Source organism: Equus przewalskii, chromosome 18 (assembly GCF_037783145.1).
Source record: "Equus przewalskii isolate Varuska chromosome 18, EquPr2, whole genome shotgun sequence".
Classification (NCBI taxonomy): domain Eukaryota; kingdom Metazoa; phylum Chordata; class Mammalia; order Perissodactyla; family Equidae; genus Equus; species Equus przewalskii.
Window position 1 is genome coordinate 31682761 of NC_091848.1, and position 16375 is coordinate 31699135.

A 16375-nucleotide genomic window follows, 5' to 3' on the forward strand; every position below is an offset into this window, starting at 1 on the left:
GCCACACCTGGACCGAGAGTCCCGTGGTCCACCCAGCCAGCCCCTTCCTTACTGTACATACAGACTGTCCACAGATGAAAATATTCATCATGATAGTCAAAGCTGTGGAAACAGCACAGGAGGGAGAAAAGGACACACTTCACAGGAAAGAAACCAGAGGAGGAGAGACAAGGAACAATCGAAGGACAAAAGCAAACATGACCAACCAGAAATACACTGCCCCCACGAGGTTACTTATTTAGCATCCTTCATCTAAGAACAATTAAAAGAACTTCAAACTACACAGGGCAGCTCTGGAGCAAGGGAAATGTTCTCTACCTTAAAGCAGAGCCCTCTCAGAGAGACCCTCCCTGGGGAGCAAAGGCTACTGGGTGGACCCCCTCAGGTGCAAACACCTTCTCAGGGAGCAGTCACGTGCCGACATTGACCTAACCTCCACTCTGCCCAAAAGTCAAATCAGTGTTCAGGATGATCAAGTCTCCTTTCCTTTTGGGGCCTCAGTTTCCACTTCTGTAAAATGGAAGAGGAACTTGGCCCACGTAATTTCCAAGCTCCCTAGCAGCATTCAATTTGTAGTATTCCCTCAATGATTTCATCAAAGTTTTTTTTTTAATGAGATAAAAATAGAAAGTTCATAGTTATTTACCATTTTCTGCCTGAAGCTGCACTCCCTGGGTTTAAACCCCACTCTACTAGAAGCTCTGTGATTTCAGGCAAATCACGTACCCTCTCTCTGTACTTTGGATTTCTCACTGGTAAATAAGACAAGGAAAAGCAACCCTTCCCCATAGGATTGGGTTGTTGTTAGGATCCAGTTAGTTAATACACATAAAGCATAAAATACCCAGAACTGTGCCTGGAACATGGCAAGCATTATTTTAGTGTGGCTACTATTATTTTCAAAGTTACACAGATAGTTTTTGTATTCAAAGGGGAAATTTGGGAGACAGTATGCTAGGACTAACACCTACCCACGCGCGCGCGCGCACACACACACACACACACACACACACACACTTGGCAGGTAGACAGGAAACCTGGGTTCTAGTCACAATTCTGCCCCAAAACTGGCTGTACGCTTATAGACACACGACTGTCCCTCTCTGGGCCTCAGTTTCCAGAGCAGACAGCCCAAGGATTTCCCGGAAAGTATTCAGATCAGAGGTGATAAACTGGCAGCCACAGTGTTCAGTGTGACCTACAGTTTTAAACCACATTGTGTTCCTTTAATATTTGATTTTATTCTCAATATTTAAAAATCTAGAGATTTCACATAAAAATCCAGATTCACTGGGGCTCTTAAGACATTCAAAGTTCTATCAGCCCTGGCCCCTCAGCAGTGGTTCTTAAAGTGTGGTCCCTGCACCAGCAGCAGCCGCATCACCTCGGAACTCATGAGAAATGCAAACTCTGGAGGCTGGATCCCAGACGGACCGAATCAGAAACTCCAGGAGTGGGGCAGGCACTCTGGGTTTTAACAGGCAGGAGACTGATGCACAGTCAAGTCTGAGAAGCACTGCAACGGAGGAACCACTGGCAGGGGCTGAGGAACCGTGTCCCCCTTTAGTCAAGAGGGGTGGGAGGTGATCTCGTTCCCCAGTGCACCCCCCCACCGCCCGGCATCCCAGACTCTGACACCGAGGACCAGATGTCATTTACTGAGCTGTCCACCGCACTCATTTCCCTTACCGCCCAGTCCCTGGTGGGCCTTTGGCTCACCAGCTCTGCTCTAGACGGCCCACCGCTTCTCACAACAGGGCTATGAGCCCATCAGACGCCGTACGCCAGGGGGATTGTGCTGTTCCAAATCGGAAACACAGCCTGTAGGAAAGCAAGCGGCGCACACCAAGGGCACAGCTGAAAGAACAAACTGTTGCGCCTCCTTTATTAATCATAACACAATCCACACAAGCAGTTGCTATTAAGAACAGCTGCGGCTGCTAAAAGGGTGAGCCTGAAGCAGCCCAGAAAGTGCTTACAAGTTGAATACCGCTAAGAGGCACGTGCAGACTTGCTGTCCGCTGGCTGGGTTCCTCCTACTGATCCTCATGCCCCTCTCTGGACTAGAAATCCTCCTTCCGAACCCTGGGACAGGGTGGGGAGAGGGAAGGGGGAAGGTTTCTAGAATTAGCACAATACAAAGAATTTGGGGTGAGCTTCACAGGACTCGAGTTTGATCCCACCTCAACCATTTAGTGACCTTGAGCGAGTTACTTAAATTCTCTTGGCCATCGGCTTCTTTGTTAAAATAGAGACAATAATAATACCTACTTCATAGGGTTGTTGTCAGGAATAAGTCAAAATGAGATTATACATGTGGAAGTATTTTGTAAACTGGGGAGGACCAGATATAAATAAAGGCTTGTTATCATCCCATGAAAACTGCAATTTGACCCACAAATCATCTAATACAGGACACACTATTTCCAGCTCAGGGCTATCAGAGGTGAAATCAGAGAATCACACGACTACAAAGGGCCTTTTGAGGACCCGTAATCCAACCTTTCTACACTGTCCCCTGCCCCAAGTCCCTGAAGGCTACAGACCAGAGCCAGGTCAAAGGGGGGCCCCACCTGGAAAACCTCCACCTGCAGGAGGCTCCCTCTGAGCCGAGGCAGGCAGCCCTTCCTTTCACCTGAGGCCTAATCTGAACACAGACCAACCCTCCTTGGAGAAGCCAAATCAGACTTGCTAGAATTTAAGCAGCCTTGAAAGCTGCTTGCAAACTGACCCCTTTGCACGTCCCACCCTGCTTCCCTGGAATACTCCTCCATTCCCTCTTCAGATGGCCAGCTCCTTATCCTTCCATTTCAAATGTCTCTGCTTCAGAGAGGCCTTCTCTACCGCTCTTCATTCCATCCTACCCAGTGACCCTCCCATCATAAGATTCTCTGCTTCTCTTTTTCATAGCACACATCCCTATTTATCGGCACGCTTAAATCTTGTTGACTTCCCCAGAGAACCGAAGTCCTGTGGAGGTAGTGACCTTGCTTCTCTTATTCACCACTGTGTGCACTTACATAGCAATTGCACCAGAACATGGTAGGCACTCCAACATATCTGGATTGAATTTATGAACAAATGAATACTTAACACCATTCCATGCACATTGTAGAGACCCAAATACTAGTTAGAAGAAACAAAAACCCAAACAAGACTGACACCAACTCCCACTACTGACTTGACAACTCACAGAATCATGTCGTCGTGTGTGGAGGATAAATATAAAAAATAAACCAAGTGAACAACAGGTCCCCAAGCCAGCTTTATTCACAGCAGCACTGTCCCTGGTTATCTGTGTCTTTATCTCGTGCAGAGGGAATTCATCAAAAGGCACTTAAGGAAAAACAAGATAGCTGCTTCCTGGAGACAGGGCCTCACATAATGGCATAATCATGAACTGTCCTTAAAGAGATCACTCAGTTGGCAAGTACTTATCCAGGTCCACTGTGAACACTGCCACAGACCCTGAGAGCCAGCTGGGCAAGGCCTCACAATCAGAGGTGGAGAATGCATACCTAGAGGGCCTGTACTTCCCCGTCCAGCCTCAGCCAGCCTCACTCACTAGACACCCTCAGCTCAGGAGGAGAGCACAGAAGCCCAGAGAGGAACGAAGGCTGCCACCCTTGCCTTGTCTGGGAATACGGACTCACCCCAGCGACCCAGGAAAGATGTCTGAGGGTAGAAAAGCCCATGAGCTCTTTGCAGGCAGTGCGCTGCAGCAGACGACACTCGAGATCTGGGTTGAGTCCTGTTCTAGAACTTACTCCATGCCCTCCAACTAAGTCACATCAACTCCCAGAGTCTCAGTAAACAGGAGGTAATAGTTTCTACACAACCTTTCTCAAAGGCCTGTTCTAAGAATAATACATACCATACCAGCTGTGATTATGTATTATAATCTATAAAGCATTGTACAAAGGGAAGTTACTACTATTGATGGCAAGTAACAGTAGTTTATAATAGTGAAGAATTGCTACAATATGGATCCCAGAGTAGGCATCTAGACACTTGCAGGTTGACTGATCAGCATACCAAACACCTTCATGGGAAAGACGACTTATGCCTTCTCTGTGTTCTACAAAGCCTCAGTGTGGGCATGCAGGAGGTCCATGAGTACTCGACATGCCCGTGGAAGAAAAGTCAGGGTCTCCAAGAAAGGGGACATTCCCACAAGTCACCATTTGCTTCCCTCAGTCAACAGCTACTGCAACCACTTGGGACATTTCTTAAATTGCCCTAGGATAAGTCTTAAAGATGTTATTCTTGGAATCTAGAAAAAAATTCCCCTACACCTGTCTGCCACATAAGGAGATCAGATCAAGATATTCTTGACTCCAGAAAAAATAACACAGCACAGCTTAACGGAGAGGGAAAATCATAAAGAGCCAAGTCAGAAAGTGCCTACTCCTTAAATAGAGCCCGAAACAAGACGCTTCACACAGAAAAGCTCTTTCAAAGTGAATCAAGCCACTTAATACTCTGTGAGCACCTACTGAGTACATCACCCCACTGGGTGCTGCAAAGATAAAGAAGCCAGGAGTTCTTTAACCTAGAGTGTGGAGAAGAATGTGCTAAGGGCTATAAAAGCAACCAGGTGTTAGGAGAGCACAGGGAAAAGCAAAATTTTCCTCCTTGGACAGACACAGGAAAGTTTTATGAGCCGAGTGGCATTTGAGCTGGGAGAGGACAACAAAGCAGAGATAAGGTGTCACTGCTCTCTTTAGAAGCTGACGCTCCTAACTGCCTTGGTGATATAGATCGTCTTGACAGGCTGGAGAAGTCTATGGGCCCCTGCAAAAAGTAGCACATTTAAACGAATATAAAATCACAGGGGACTTTATAGAAAATCAGTATTAAAATACGAAATGCATTTAAAAAGTAAATTTGTGATAGAGTACCATTTGTGATTCTTTATTAATGCACTAAATAAAATCTAGCAGCAAGTCTAAAATCCACCATAATTTCAGAGATAAATGACTTTTTGAGATATCTGTAACAACTATAATGTGAAATGAAAATATCTGTGATTTCTGTTGGCAACAAAAGCAAAAAACATAGGTACCGCTAACACTACAATGGTTTATTACCTACTTTTATAATGGAAGAAAATGCTATATTTTCAGTTAGAGGTTAATAAAGATAAAGATGTAATTTTTTTGCTATTCAAGTTCACAGACTCCACACCACTGTTTCCGTAGACCAAGGTTAAGAATCCTGACGGAGAAAACAGCCGAAGCAAAGGAAGAAAGTGAGAAATACGGGTAGTGTCATGCAACCATGGAGGAGATGGTACTGAAAGGCAGGTAAAGCCCTCAGAAGTTACCAAAATAAAGGTTCATCACCTCCAATTATCAAGTCACAGAATGTGCTCTGAGTGCCAGAATAGTACCTTCTTTTTGGAATGAAAGAAGGTAGGAGAACATCTTTCCACAGGTTTCAGTTATAGCTCCTTTTTAAAAGTGTGGTAGACGACAGCATATTGATAAATTTACCAAGAAAACAACATATCCAATATGATTATTGTTCTATAAAACTATACGCCTGTAAGTATGAGTGGCTGTAAGCAGGTGTATAAACACAGATGTCTAGAAAAAATGTAAATCAAATATTAACAGTAATTAGAATTTGGGGGTGATTTTACTTTCTTCTTTGTATTTTCTATATAGTTATGTCACCTAATGACCAGGATACATTCTGAGAAGTGTTTCATGAGGCAATTTCATTGTTGTGCGAAGACCATAGAGTATACTAAAGGGGAACAAAATTTGCCACCCCAAAATGTGTCTCTTTAACATAAGGATTATTTTAGCCTGATTCTTTTCTTTTCTTTTTTTTTCTTTTCTTTTTTTTTTTTTGCTGAGGAAGATTTGCCCCAAGCTAACATCTGTTGCCAATGTTCCTCTTTTTGGTTGAGGAAGATTTGCCCTAAGCTAACAACTGTGCCAATCTTCCTCTGTTTTGTATGTGGGTCACCACCACAGCATGGCCACCAAGTGTCATAGGTATGTGCCCAGGAACTGAACCCAGGCGGCCAAAGCTGAGCATGCCAAACTTAACCACTAGGCCATGGGGCCAGCCCCAGGCTGATTATTTCTAAGAAACAAAAGACTCAGGGCCAGCCCCAGTGTCCAGGACATTTCTGAGTTCTAATACAGCTCTGTTTTGTACTGTGTGGTCTGTGTGTTACCCTGAATAAGTCTCCTAACGTCTTCTGGGCCTCTTTTTGCGCATTTTCCAATTACAGTCATGCACTGCATAACAATGTTTCAGTCAATGATGGGCTGCATATACGAACATGGACCCATAAGATTAGTAGCCTAGGTGTGTAGTAGGCTGGATCACCCAGGTTTGTGTAAGCACTGTAGGGGAGGAAGACGTTTTTCTCTACTCTTTTAGGTTCTTCTTGCTGGTCTAAGAATTAAGTTGACATGAGACAGATTAACAGGAGAAAAGCAAACAGAAGTTTAATGACACGTAGACATGGGAGAAACCCAGGAAAACCCAGTAACTTGTGAAAACGACCAAAGCCCTCACCTTAAATACCATCCTGAGCTAAAGACAAAAGATGTTGCAGGGGCGCCAAGTGTCATAGGTACAAAAAGTTTCAGATTCAGAATTAAATGCACCTCAACACATGAGGTAGTCTAATTAATAGTGCCAACTTACATATTCAGAAATTAAGGCTCAGAGTCTGTTAAGTGACTTGCCCAAAGTCACACAGCAAGAACAGTGTAACTGGAAGAGTCAGGGCTAGAATCCTAGCCTCCCCCACTCCTGACAGCAGAATAATGTCCTTGTTAAAAGCAAGAGTTTTGTATCAGCCTGACCCCAGTTGAGTCCCAGCTATGCCACTTACTTGCTGGTAAACTTAGGAAACTCCTGGACTTTTCCAATCCTACCATTCCCCGTTATACTTTACTTCAAAGGGTTATGGTGATGATTAAATGATACAATGATGTAAAGCTCTATGACATCCTCTGCCGCAGAGTAAACCTCTAATCATCTCAGTCACTGTGCCTCCCTGTCTCTCTCTCTCCGTGGAAGGACTCCAGTTCCAGGAGCCAGCAGACATATCTGCTCATTTGGCTCAGCAACCTGGTTCTAGTCTCAAAGGTCAACTGGGACCACGCTCATTGTGTGCAGGAGCAACTCTGCTGGACAGAGAATGCACGACATCAGGCCTAACACAGGACAGGACGTCGGAGTGCTGAGCAGCCAGTCTGGGGATCTCCAGCGATTCTGATTCAATAGGTCTAAAACGGGACCAGAGATTCCAAATGGTTAAAAAGCTCCAGGAGAGTCTAAAAAGCTAATATTCAATGACAAGTTCTCAGTTTGACAAGAGAAGCTAACATTTCTGTGAATACTAAAGGCCCCAATCTAATCTAGAGCCATGCATTAGCCAGCGGGGGCCACAACAAGGACATCATGGGAAGGACCAAGGATCATCAACAGTCCTAGGGCTCTTCTGTCAAGGACAAAGGGTAGCAACTGCCCAGAACCCTGGAGGGAGAACTGAAACCAAGCCAAACCCAACCAGACCAAATCCAGCAAAAATACACGTTCAGACGGACCTCCCTACCCTAGATGCATGTTTTCAGAGCTGGAACAGACTTCAGAGACGACCTCGCCCATTAGACACATACAGCACAATAGTAACTAGAACTCTAAGGAACTTACCAAGACTTGCAGGACCATAAAGCAACAACGCACAGTAAAACCCCTCAATAAACATTGCTGGATGAAGTCATCAAGAGAAAAGGGGCATTCAAACACTGGAAAGACAGGGTTTCAAAATGGCCTATTCTGAAGACACAGAAAGTGCCTAAAACCATGGCAGGTCCAGCCACATGCAGAAGCACCACAGTAGAAGGTCAGACCTTTGAAGCGGCCACGTGGGATTTACAGGCCTGAAAGGAGTCAAGAGCCAGCAAACTGTTCTAGAGTTGGTGGGCAAAGGAGATGAGGAGGGGTCTCCACAGGCCCGTATGAATTTCTCAGGTTTTAAGCACTATTTTATCTTTAGGACCCCGCATACGGCATTCAGCAAATATTTGTTGAATGTGTGAAAGTAAGAGAGGTCTCAGATACAGGTAGTCAGACAAAGGGCAAAACATCCCTGGTCCCACAGGCTAAGCAGGGCTCCTGAGTGGAGCACGCCCCAGGGAGTGGGCCTTTCTGTTGTCTGACCCAAGAACGATGGAAATGAATTGCTAGTACGACGGCAGGAACACAAGTTTTCGAGTCAGACACAACTGGGTTCAAACTCAAACTCCGCACGCTCTTGGCCTAAGTACTGGACCTCTTTGAGCCTCAGTGTCTCATCTTTAAAAGGGGATAATACCACCTACTTCACTGCCAATATAGGTATGATGATATTTATCTTTACAAAGCTGTTGGATGAAAATTACATGAACTAATGGATTTATGCAAAGTAGCTAGCACACTGGCCAGCACACAGTATGAGCTTAACAAATGGCAATGGGTGTTGTAATTAATCACGCCCTCTCTAGCCAGAGTCTATATTCTCCTAGGCTGCCTCTAATTGTACTCCAGAGTTCTTTCTGATACCAAGCCGCAGAAATAACTCCAGTTTAAGTTCACTAGGTTTTCTAGTAACGCCCATTTCTTTAAATAAATAATCAGATCATGTATACATTCCTTTTCAGTTTACAAAGTAACTTCACACTCACACATAACTCTGAAACGATGCATTGCTATTATCCAGGTTTAAGAGATGAAGACACTAAGACCACCCAGCTGGGAAAAGGCAGACTGGGATCGGAAGTACAGGTTTTAACATTTGATTATAATGAGCATCATTTTCTCAACCAGAAATTCAAACAAGTGATTTTATTATGGAATAAAGTACTTGAACTCTGACTGCGCCACAAATCCCCTCAGATTCTGTTTGGATCACCCTAATACTTAGAGCTAAAATCAGAAACAAAATCCTGAAAGAAGAGGCAATAATTTTTTTTTAAACAAAGCCCCTCGTCTGGAGTAAAAGCACCTATTCTTCATGGTCTCAAGTAGAAGAGGAACATGTCCGAGAGTCAGGTCCACGTGCGTTTTAGCAACATCTCTACCATTTATTAGCCACGGGACCCTGAATGATTCTTAACTCCAGTAAATGTCAATATCTTCCTCTGTGTAATGGGAAAGCATTACTCCTAAGGTTGTGTGAGGTTTCTGGCATTGAGAAGGCAATTGGTAAATTTCACCTACTCCAATAACCATGCCATGGTACCGACCACATGAACTGCAGGGTAAGCGACCGCTTGTCTTCCTTCCTGGCTTCTACAGCTTCTGCATACCCCCCCCCCCCCCGTTCTGCATCTGTTCAATGGGGACACAACCAGTCTCCATCCGACCTCGCCAGGGAATGAAGATAACAAAAGAGCTGGCAGAGACATTATGCAAATACCAAATATTATTAAAACATTAATGAACTCTGGCAATTTCCCTGACTTTTGATAAATAGTGTTTATTATGCACTGCCAGCCTCTCACACAATCTGGGTTCTCAGATATTAACTAGATAATAATAGCAATCATTCTCCTAAAAGAGCAAGGTGTAAAGAAATATGGAGCGAATGTAGATTCCAGCTAACACCTGCCTCCAAAGGAATCAGAATCTCTGTACAAGCAGAGAATGTCAGGACAGACCATGGAGACCACGGGGATGACCACAGTGACCACCAGCCTGCTTACATCAAGCCCACAGCCTAGACAGAGCCCTACTTTGATATGATAGTGGAGTTTCTTCGTGCTGACAGGCCACTGATTATAACAACTGTCTACCATCACTTTGCTCTTCTGGGTAAAGCTGCCTCCAAACTAGACAAAACAAAAAGGGTCTGGGAAGCTGGGGGGCTTCCATCCAAGCTAATAACCTTAGAGAGAGAGAGTGGCAGCTGCCCTGTCTGAAAACAGGGGTGGTGTTATCCACAGCTCCATGAAAAAGGCTTGCACCAAACTCCTCTGCCACCTCATTCTGGGTGAGGGGATAACATTTTTAAGCTGCTGACACTCTTAGGTACAGCTCAGACACAGGCAAAACAAAGCCAAGAGGACTTGCCCCCAACAAGTCCCACAAATAAGGGCCTGGTGCCACCTTAACAAGCTGAGGGTCATTAAGACACCTCATTCGCATATTCATGAAAGACTCAAGGCTGTGTGGCAAGTGAAACAAAGTGCACAAAAAGAGATTCTGTTTTTTAAACCAAGCGAAAATCCGCTTTAGAAAAAGTAAATCCACATGGGGACTCTTGCAGTCACCAAACCTTCACTTGTCTAGAGCAGCCAGCACCTCATTAAAGAAAAGCAAGGGACACACAAATGAATGCAGCACCACACACAGGCAAGCTCATCTCGCCATCTGCCTTGGAGGGTCCAGAGGGGCAAAAGGCTTACATGACACTCTCCTGAATTTTCTCTCCCGCAGGTGGAAATACCAAATTCCCAGGGGGCAAGAAAGACTTCTCTTGCAAGGTCAACTGGGTAAAAGGAATGGAAGATGATGTAGTTTACTCTCAACACAATGCCACATATGACATTAAACACGTGTGTAAATTAAGCACCCTGGAATAATTCACCCTTCATATTTGGGTAACAGCTTTGCTAAATCAGTGTATCAGCTGTGGGGTTGTCACAGAAGTTCCTAAAGAACTGGGCATTTAAACCTACCCCTCCCCATATCCTCCCACTTTCTGTCCCATGACTATCCTGACTGATGGTGACCTAGTACATTTTCCTAGTGAAAGATCAGGGCAGGAGACATTGGAATCGATGTGGGGGCTGTAACACTACAATGGCAGAATTCCATTATTTATGTCAATAAGGAAGGCCATGATTAAGCAACTTAAATAACTACCCTGACCCTTCCCTGTGTGTCCCCACTCTCCTGACAATCACTGAGCTGGTTTTCAGATCTGGAAGCTTTGTAAGCTTGTGAGCTTCCCAACCAGGTTAGGGAGTTAACAACAACACACATTTAATCCATCTCAGTAGTAATGGTCACATATCTCAAAGAGAGCTTTTCAATCCCACACACAATCTAGGATACACTGGGAGATCGTGGAGCATAAAGTAAAATGCAGCCCCAAGTTTTAACACGCTTCATGCAACTTCCCAAAGCGTTACGACTACCGGCGACCACACATTCAGTTTGTATTACCCCCACACGGGCTGTGGGGAGGAACAAATCTGAGAGGGTAGAAGGTACTCTCCGATAGACCCAGCAACAACAGACAGCCGGCTGAAATCCAAGGAGACGGCAGGAGGAAAGCAAAAGCTCAAAAACCTTTTGCAATCAAATTCTCCACTACCTGGAAAATGGGCTGAGGATGTGTGTGTAGAGCGCACAGAGACATGCCTTGGGGCAGCGCCACACTGGAGTCCCGGTTCTGCGGAATGTGACCGGCCAGGCCACGTACCGCACGCCGGCCAGGGTTGCGCTGGTGCAGCCGCAATCGATGTTGGAGGCTCCCAGCAGCGGACAGTCGTACTACATCTCAGTTGCAATAATCCGAACGACAGGACAGCTAAGGACGGGTTCGGTCTCCCTGACTCAATTATTTTCCTTTCCACATCATTCAACAATCTGTCTAAAGACCTGTAGGTGCTGGGCTGGGGGTGAGAGTGGGCGTCATATTTTCTATCCCCCGACGTCTCCCAGCTTCGAAACTCAGGGCACCTCTCTCGGCCAGCGCGTGGACGACACACAAAGAGGAGGCGGCTGGCGCTCCTTGGGATCTGAGCTCTGAGCCTGGTCATTTTCGAGCTGGGAATTAGGAATTCCGAGCTCAGCAAGAACCCTAGAGAAGCACCGGAAATGCTTCCGAACGCTTCAAAGGGAAGTGGATTTGCAAATCAAAGTTGCAGGAACACCGGGCGCCCAGCCTACTTTAGCGGGTTACTAGGGAACACCCAACAAGTTTGGCCACCGGGGGCTCGGCGTGACAGCGCCGCGCCGCAAGACTAGAGAAGCAACTTGTCGCTCGGGCGCGGAGCCAGAGCCCCAAGCTGTCTCCGCGCCCCGAGCTCAGGAGAGGACCCGAGACTCGGCGTTGGGAAGGCGCAGCTCCGTGCCTCCGGAGACATCCTGAATTGAAAGGGTCTCACCTGGACCGAGCTGCTTCCAAGGACGTCCCCCAACCGTGAGACGTTTCACTACGAACACTTCACCTACCTACCAGCCCCCGACCGATGAGAAATTAACAAAAGAGCCAGCCATCGGGGGGAAAAAAGGGGACCCGGCGCAAAGTAGTAGTAAGGAGAGGAGGGAAGGCAGCTCAGCTTGCGGCGGAGAAAGAAGGGAAGAGGCGGAACAGAGATGAGTTATGCCCCAGGCACCCGGCTCCAGGAAAAAAACCAAGAAGGAAAGAGAGCGCGAGAAGGGGGAATGGGTTCTTACCCCGCTTCCCATCACTCACACACCTCCCCCTTTTTCCTCCTTACCCAGCATGGAAAAGATGAAATCCTTGGCTGTGTGAATCTCCAGCGCTCTCTGGTCGTCGTATTCCCGCTGGTCGTGCTTCGTGAATTCTTGGATGAGTTTGTTCAATTCCTCCACCCGAGCTCCCGACCTGAAATCCAGCTCCGGGAACGTAGGCTTGTTGTTACAGCCCAGGGAGGCTGCCTTGCTGGCGGTGGGAGCCGCCATCTTCATGCAAAACGCGCCGAGTAGCAGCTCCGCGGCGGCGGCAGCACCCACCCCCGCCCCCCACCCCGCCCCCCTGGGCCTCCTCCCCTCGCCGGTTCCCTGGCTGTGGCCCCGGGCCGTGGGCGGGCTGGCGTCTAGGCGGGCGGTCCCGGCTCCGGGCGTCCCGGCTTCGGGAGGAGCTGGACTGCAGCGAGGGTGCGTGTATGGCCCCGACACCCTCGCCTGCGCCCCCACGCCGGTCCCGATGCTGCAGGTCCTTGCCCTCCCCTGGCCCTCGCTGACAGCGGCGACAGCGGTCGTAGCGCCAACCGGAGCCTCCCCCCTGGCGAGGAAAGTGAAGTGGAAACAATGTGAAATTCACCAGCTCTGAAATCAACAAGCTGCCGGCTCCCGTGTTACGGAGCCAGCACCAGCGTCCCCATTTAAAGGGACAGCGCACCCAGTGGAAAGAAAAATGAAAAAATGACAAGAGGTCTGCGCGCCTCTGCCGCTTGCCAGTCTGTACTCGGGCAGACGTGCGAGGTGTGGGCGCATTCTTTCTCTACCTCCACCCGCTTTGGGGACAAGGCTTGTCAAGCACCTTCAAGGAGAAGGGAGTCTTCCTCTGTCTGATTTTAAGGGCGGTGTCCTGGACGAAGACATCTCTATGGGAGCATTTCCGTATCAAGAACTCCAGTGCCTTTAGATGGTGAAGGAACCTGCCTTAAGGAATTTGAAACTAGTCTTCTGCCCTTTTCTGCATAGATTGCCAAACGATAAGACTGAGCGTATCAAAAAAAAAAAAAAAACGAGTGCCCACCCCGGGCCGGTAGAGACACTCCCCTTAGCCACTAAACTCTCCCTACCTTTGCCCTAGGTAATTTTCCTGTGTAATGGCATATTCACCTTAATATATAATGAGTTAATGAGCTCCAGCCTGCTCTAATGTAAAGATAGGGAAACTGAAGTGTGGGTGTGGGGGAGGGGAAACGGAATGCATTGCCCCAGGTTCCAGTGAATGTTGAATGACAAGGTGAAAATTCTCTCATTCAACAACAGTTTGAGCACGCACTATTTGCCGGGCAGAGTGCCAGAATCTGGGTAGACAGTGATAAGACAAAGGACACGGTTCCTACACAGGAGTTAGACTTACTTGACAAGGTACCTTCCATCTAAGTCGTGGGCCTTTAGACAGAATAGGATCTCAGAGGTGTTTTTGTGTTTATGAAGTTTTTGGCTCAAACACTTAGGAGGCCTATTCTTAGAAACAAAGTTTGCCTTCATCTCTCATTCTCCAAAATCCAAGTCTTTCCTATCCCACCGTCCCTGTTTGAGAAGGACCTTTTCGTTTTCTTACCTGGCTTCTCATAGCCAAGGATACAAACTCTTTTGTTAGTCTAGGCTCTGCCATGCTTTTCCCTACAAAATGGAGATGATGATAACTCCCGTCTCCTAGGTTGTTTTAAGGATTACATGAGATAAAGTGGGTCAAGCACTTAGTGGATGCCTGGCATAATGAGTACTTAATTAAATGTTCGCTGCTACTATTGCTGTTGTTATAAACGTCATTCTTTCCCTTCTCCAACCTGTTCTCCACATCATTGCCACAGTGATCTTCACAAAACACAGATCTGGCCACTGACATCCCCCTGCAGTTTCTCTCCTCCTTACTCCCTTCCCAACTTCAGACCAAAGCCAATTTCATACCTGCCTTTTCCTGAACGCCTTCCCTAAGACACTTCCCCAAGCTGGTGGCAGTGTCTCCCTCCTTAGAACCTACACTGCATCCTTGCAGAAACTTTCGTGTGACACTGATGAATTTTGATGTGGCTTTGTCATTATTAATGCAAGTTTCAAGCTATGAGATTCTTTAGGAGAAGGGCTACGTCTTATTCATCTTCATATTTCCCGCAGCATTTAGGCCTGCACAAAGGTCTTCAATGTTTATTGAATCAAGTAATGACTGAAGAAGACCTTTGGCATAGCCAGTTAATTTCTTTTGCTTTTGGTTTCCTTCTCTTTGAAACAAGTTTTCTCACCCAGTCTGTATTAAAGAAGGGAGATACACGCCCAGATAAATGCTGGTGAACTGATGAGGTTGCCACTTAAACCTCTGGCTTTTGCAAGTCTGCTAGGCTGCCCTGACTTCTCGTCTGAGAGGGGATTACCGTTACTTGGACAGTGGTGTAAGCCATGCAAGTCATCGGAACTCCAACACAAATCGATCTGCTCCCATCTGTCAGTGCTTCTCTCCTGATCAATGGCAGGTATCTGTGAGGGAGCCGACTGAGGCACGGTCGTTCCATGGCTCGGAGTGGTCCTAGTTCACCCGTGCAAGCAACAGACTCCAATCTACACAAAACAGTTTGAAATAATTGAGGCAGAAAGGTCAAGATGGCTTGAAGGAGGCATTGTTCCTCCCTTGTTTCTATCTTTGCCTGTGATGCTTATATTCATAGAGAGAAAACAGATGAGCGGGAATTGTTCTCATTGTGCCGTAGCCTGGGCCTTGGGTGTTCTCAGTGAGTCGATGAATAGTCTCTCTGTTTTTCTACGTTGTCTGTTCCACCTTCCATCAGCCAGATCAGAATTCTATGAATCATTGACCTTCAGTATTTAGTGAATGTCCTGAATAGTAAATGAAATACCTTTTATATGCTCTTATAGAACTCTGATAAGATGGTATTAATATCTCCTGTCAAATTGGCAAAATAGGGAAAGAGGATCAGGAACCTTATTTCCTGAATTGGTCTCTTGGGAGACTTTTTTAACCTCTGGGCCCTAATAGACAATGAGTGGCTCCAGGGCAAGTGCTGTGTCTCTTCGCCTTTGTAAACACTGCATTTAATACAGTTCCTGGCCCATCTTATGACCTTAATTAATATGTTTGAATGAATTAATTAATACCATCTCTCAAAGTCAAGGAAGTCAGCATCTAGGTGATTTTTGCTACAATCAAATATCTCAATGTAAGCCATTTGTGGTTTCCCGACAATCACTTAAGTGTTGTTATAAGTGTAGGTATTTCTTCTTGAGTTTAATTAAATGCTTCTATTTTCATGCCTTCCCCCCTCCACCCCCCCACCGTGTATGTTATATGGCCTAAGAGAAGGAAGGGAGATGGACAATAAAATGAAGAGAAAGAAAGAAAAAATAATTATTAGAAGATATTAAAGATTGTCTCAGTCTTAGAATAAAAGTGTGTATTTCTAGAGTTTTGACAAATGACTCAGGAAAGGGGAATGGAGTCTACCATCTAACTAAGCACTGAGGTAGGCTGTTTCTTCGCTTGCTCCTGCAGCATCAAACAGACCAAAGAAACTCGCTGCCTGTCCAAACTGGTGGCCCACTTAGAGACAGAACTTGCCCCTCCACTTTCTCACTTGCGAATTTTATTAGCTTGTGAAAGGAGCCCTCTTCTTGCATCTCTGGAGCTGTTTGTTTTTAAATCCAGCTCTAAAGTTCTGTGGCAAACCCTCAGCCATGAATAACTGGGCTGTGCAGAGCGTGCATTAAAAATAGCAAGCTCCACATCCACATGATGGATTAACAAAATATAATTTTAAACAAAGATTCTCTGGTCTGACAGAGATTTAAATAGCAGCCCAGGCTACAGATCTGGCCTTCTTGGGCAGCTGGATTTTCCATAAAATTCTAACAAATGAAAGTGCCCCAAGCTTGTTATAATTTGAAAATATAGGCAGGAGAAAAGAGAAACAAACATCAT

At 46.1% G+C, this 16375-nt stretch overlaps 1 protein-coding gene across 2 annotated transcripts in view; it reads right to left on the bottom strand.

Annotated features, from left to right (window-relative positions):
• Positions 1 to 14187, bottom strand: part of MB21D2 (Mab-21 domain containing 2) — a 108742-nt gene extending 94555 nt beyond the window's left edge. The window contains exon 1 of one of the 2 annotated variants that reach the window (XM_008534970.2): positions 12465 to 14187. In XM_008534970.2, coding sequence (XP_008533192.1) covers positions 12465 to 12675 — 211 coding nt within the window. In that variant the 5' untranslated portion in view covers positions 12676 to 14187. Of the gene's footprint in view, positions 1 to 11332; positions 12375 to 12464 lie in introns of those variants that run through there. The other variant, XM_070582535.1, reaches the window with a different exon arrangement.
• Positions 14188 to 16375: the final 2188 nt, after the last annotated feature.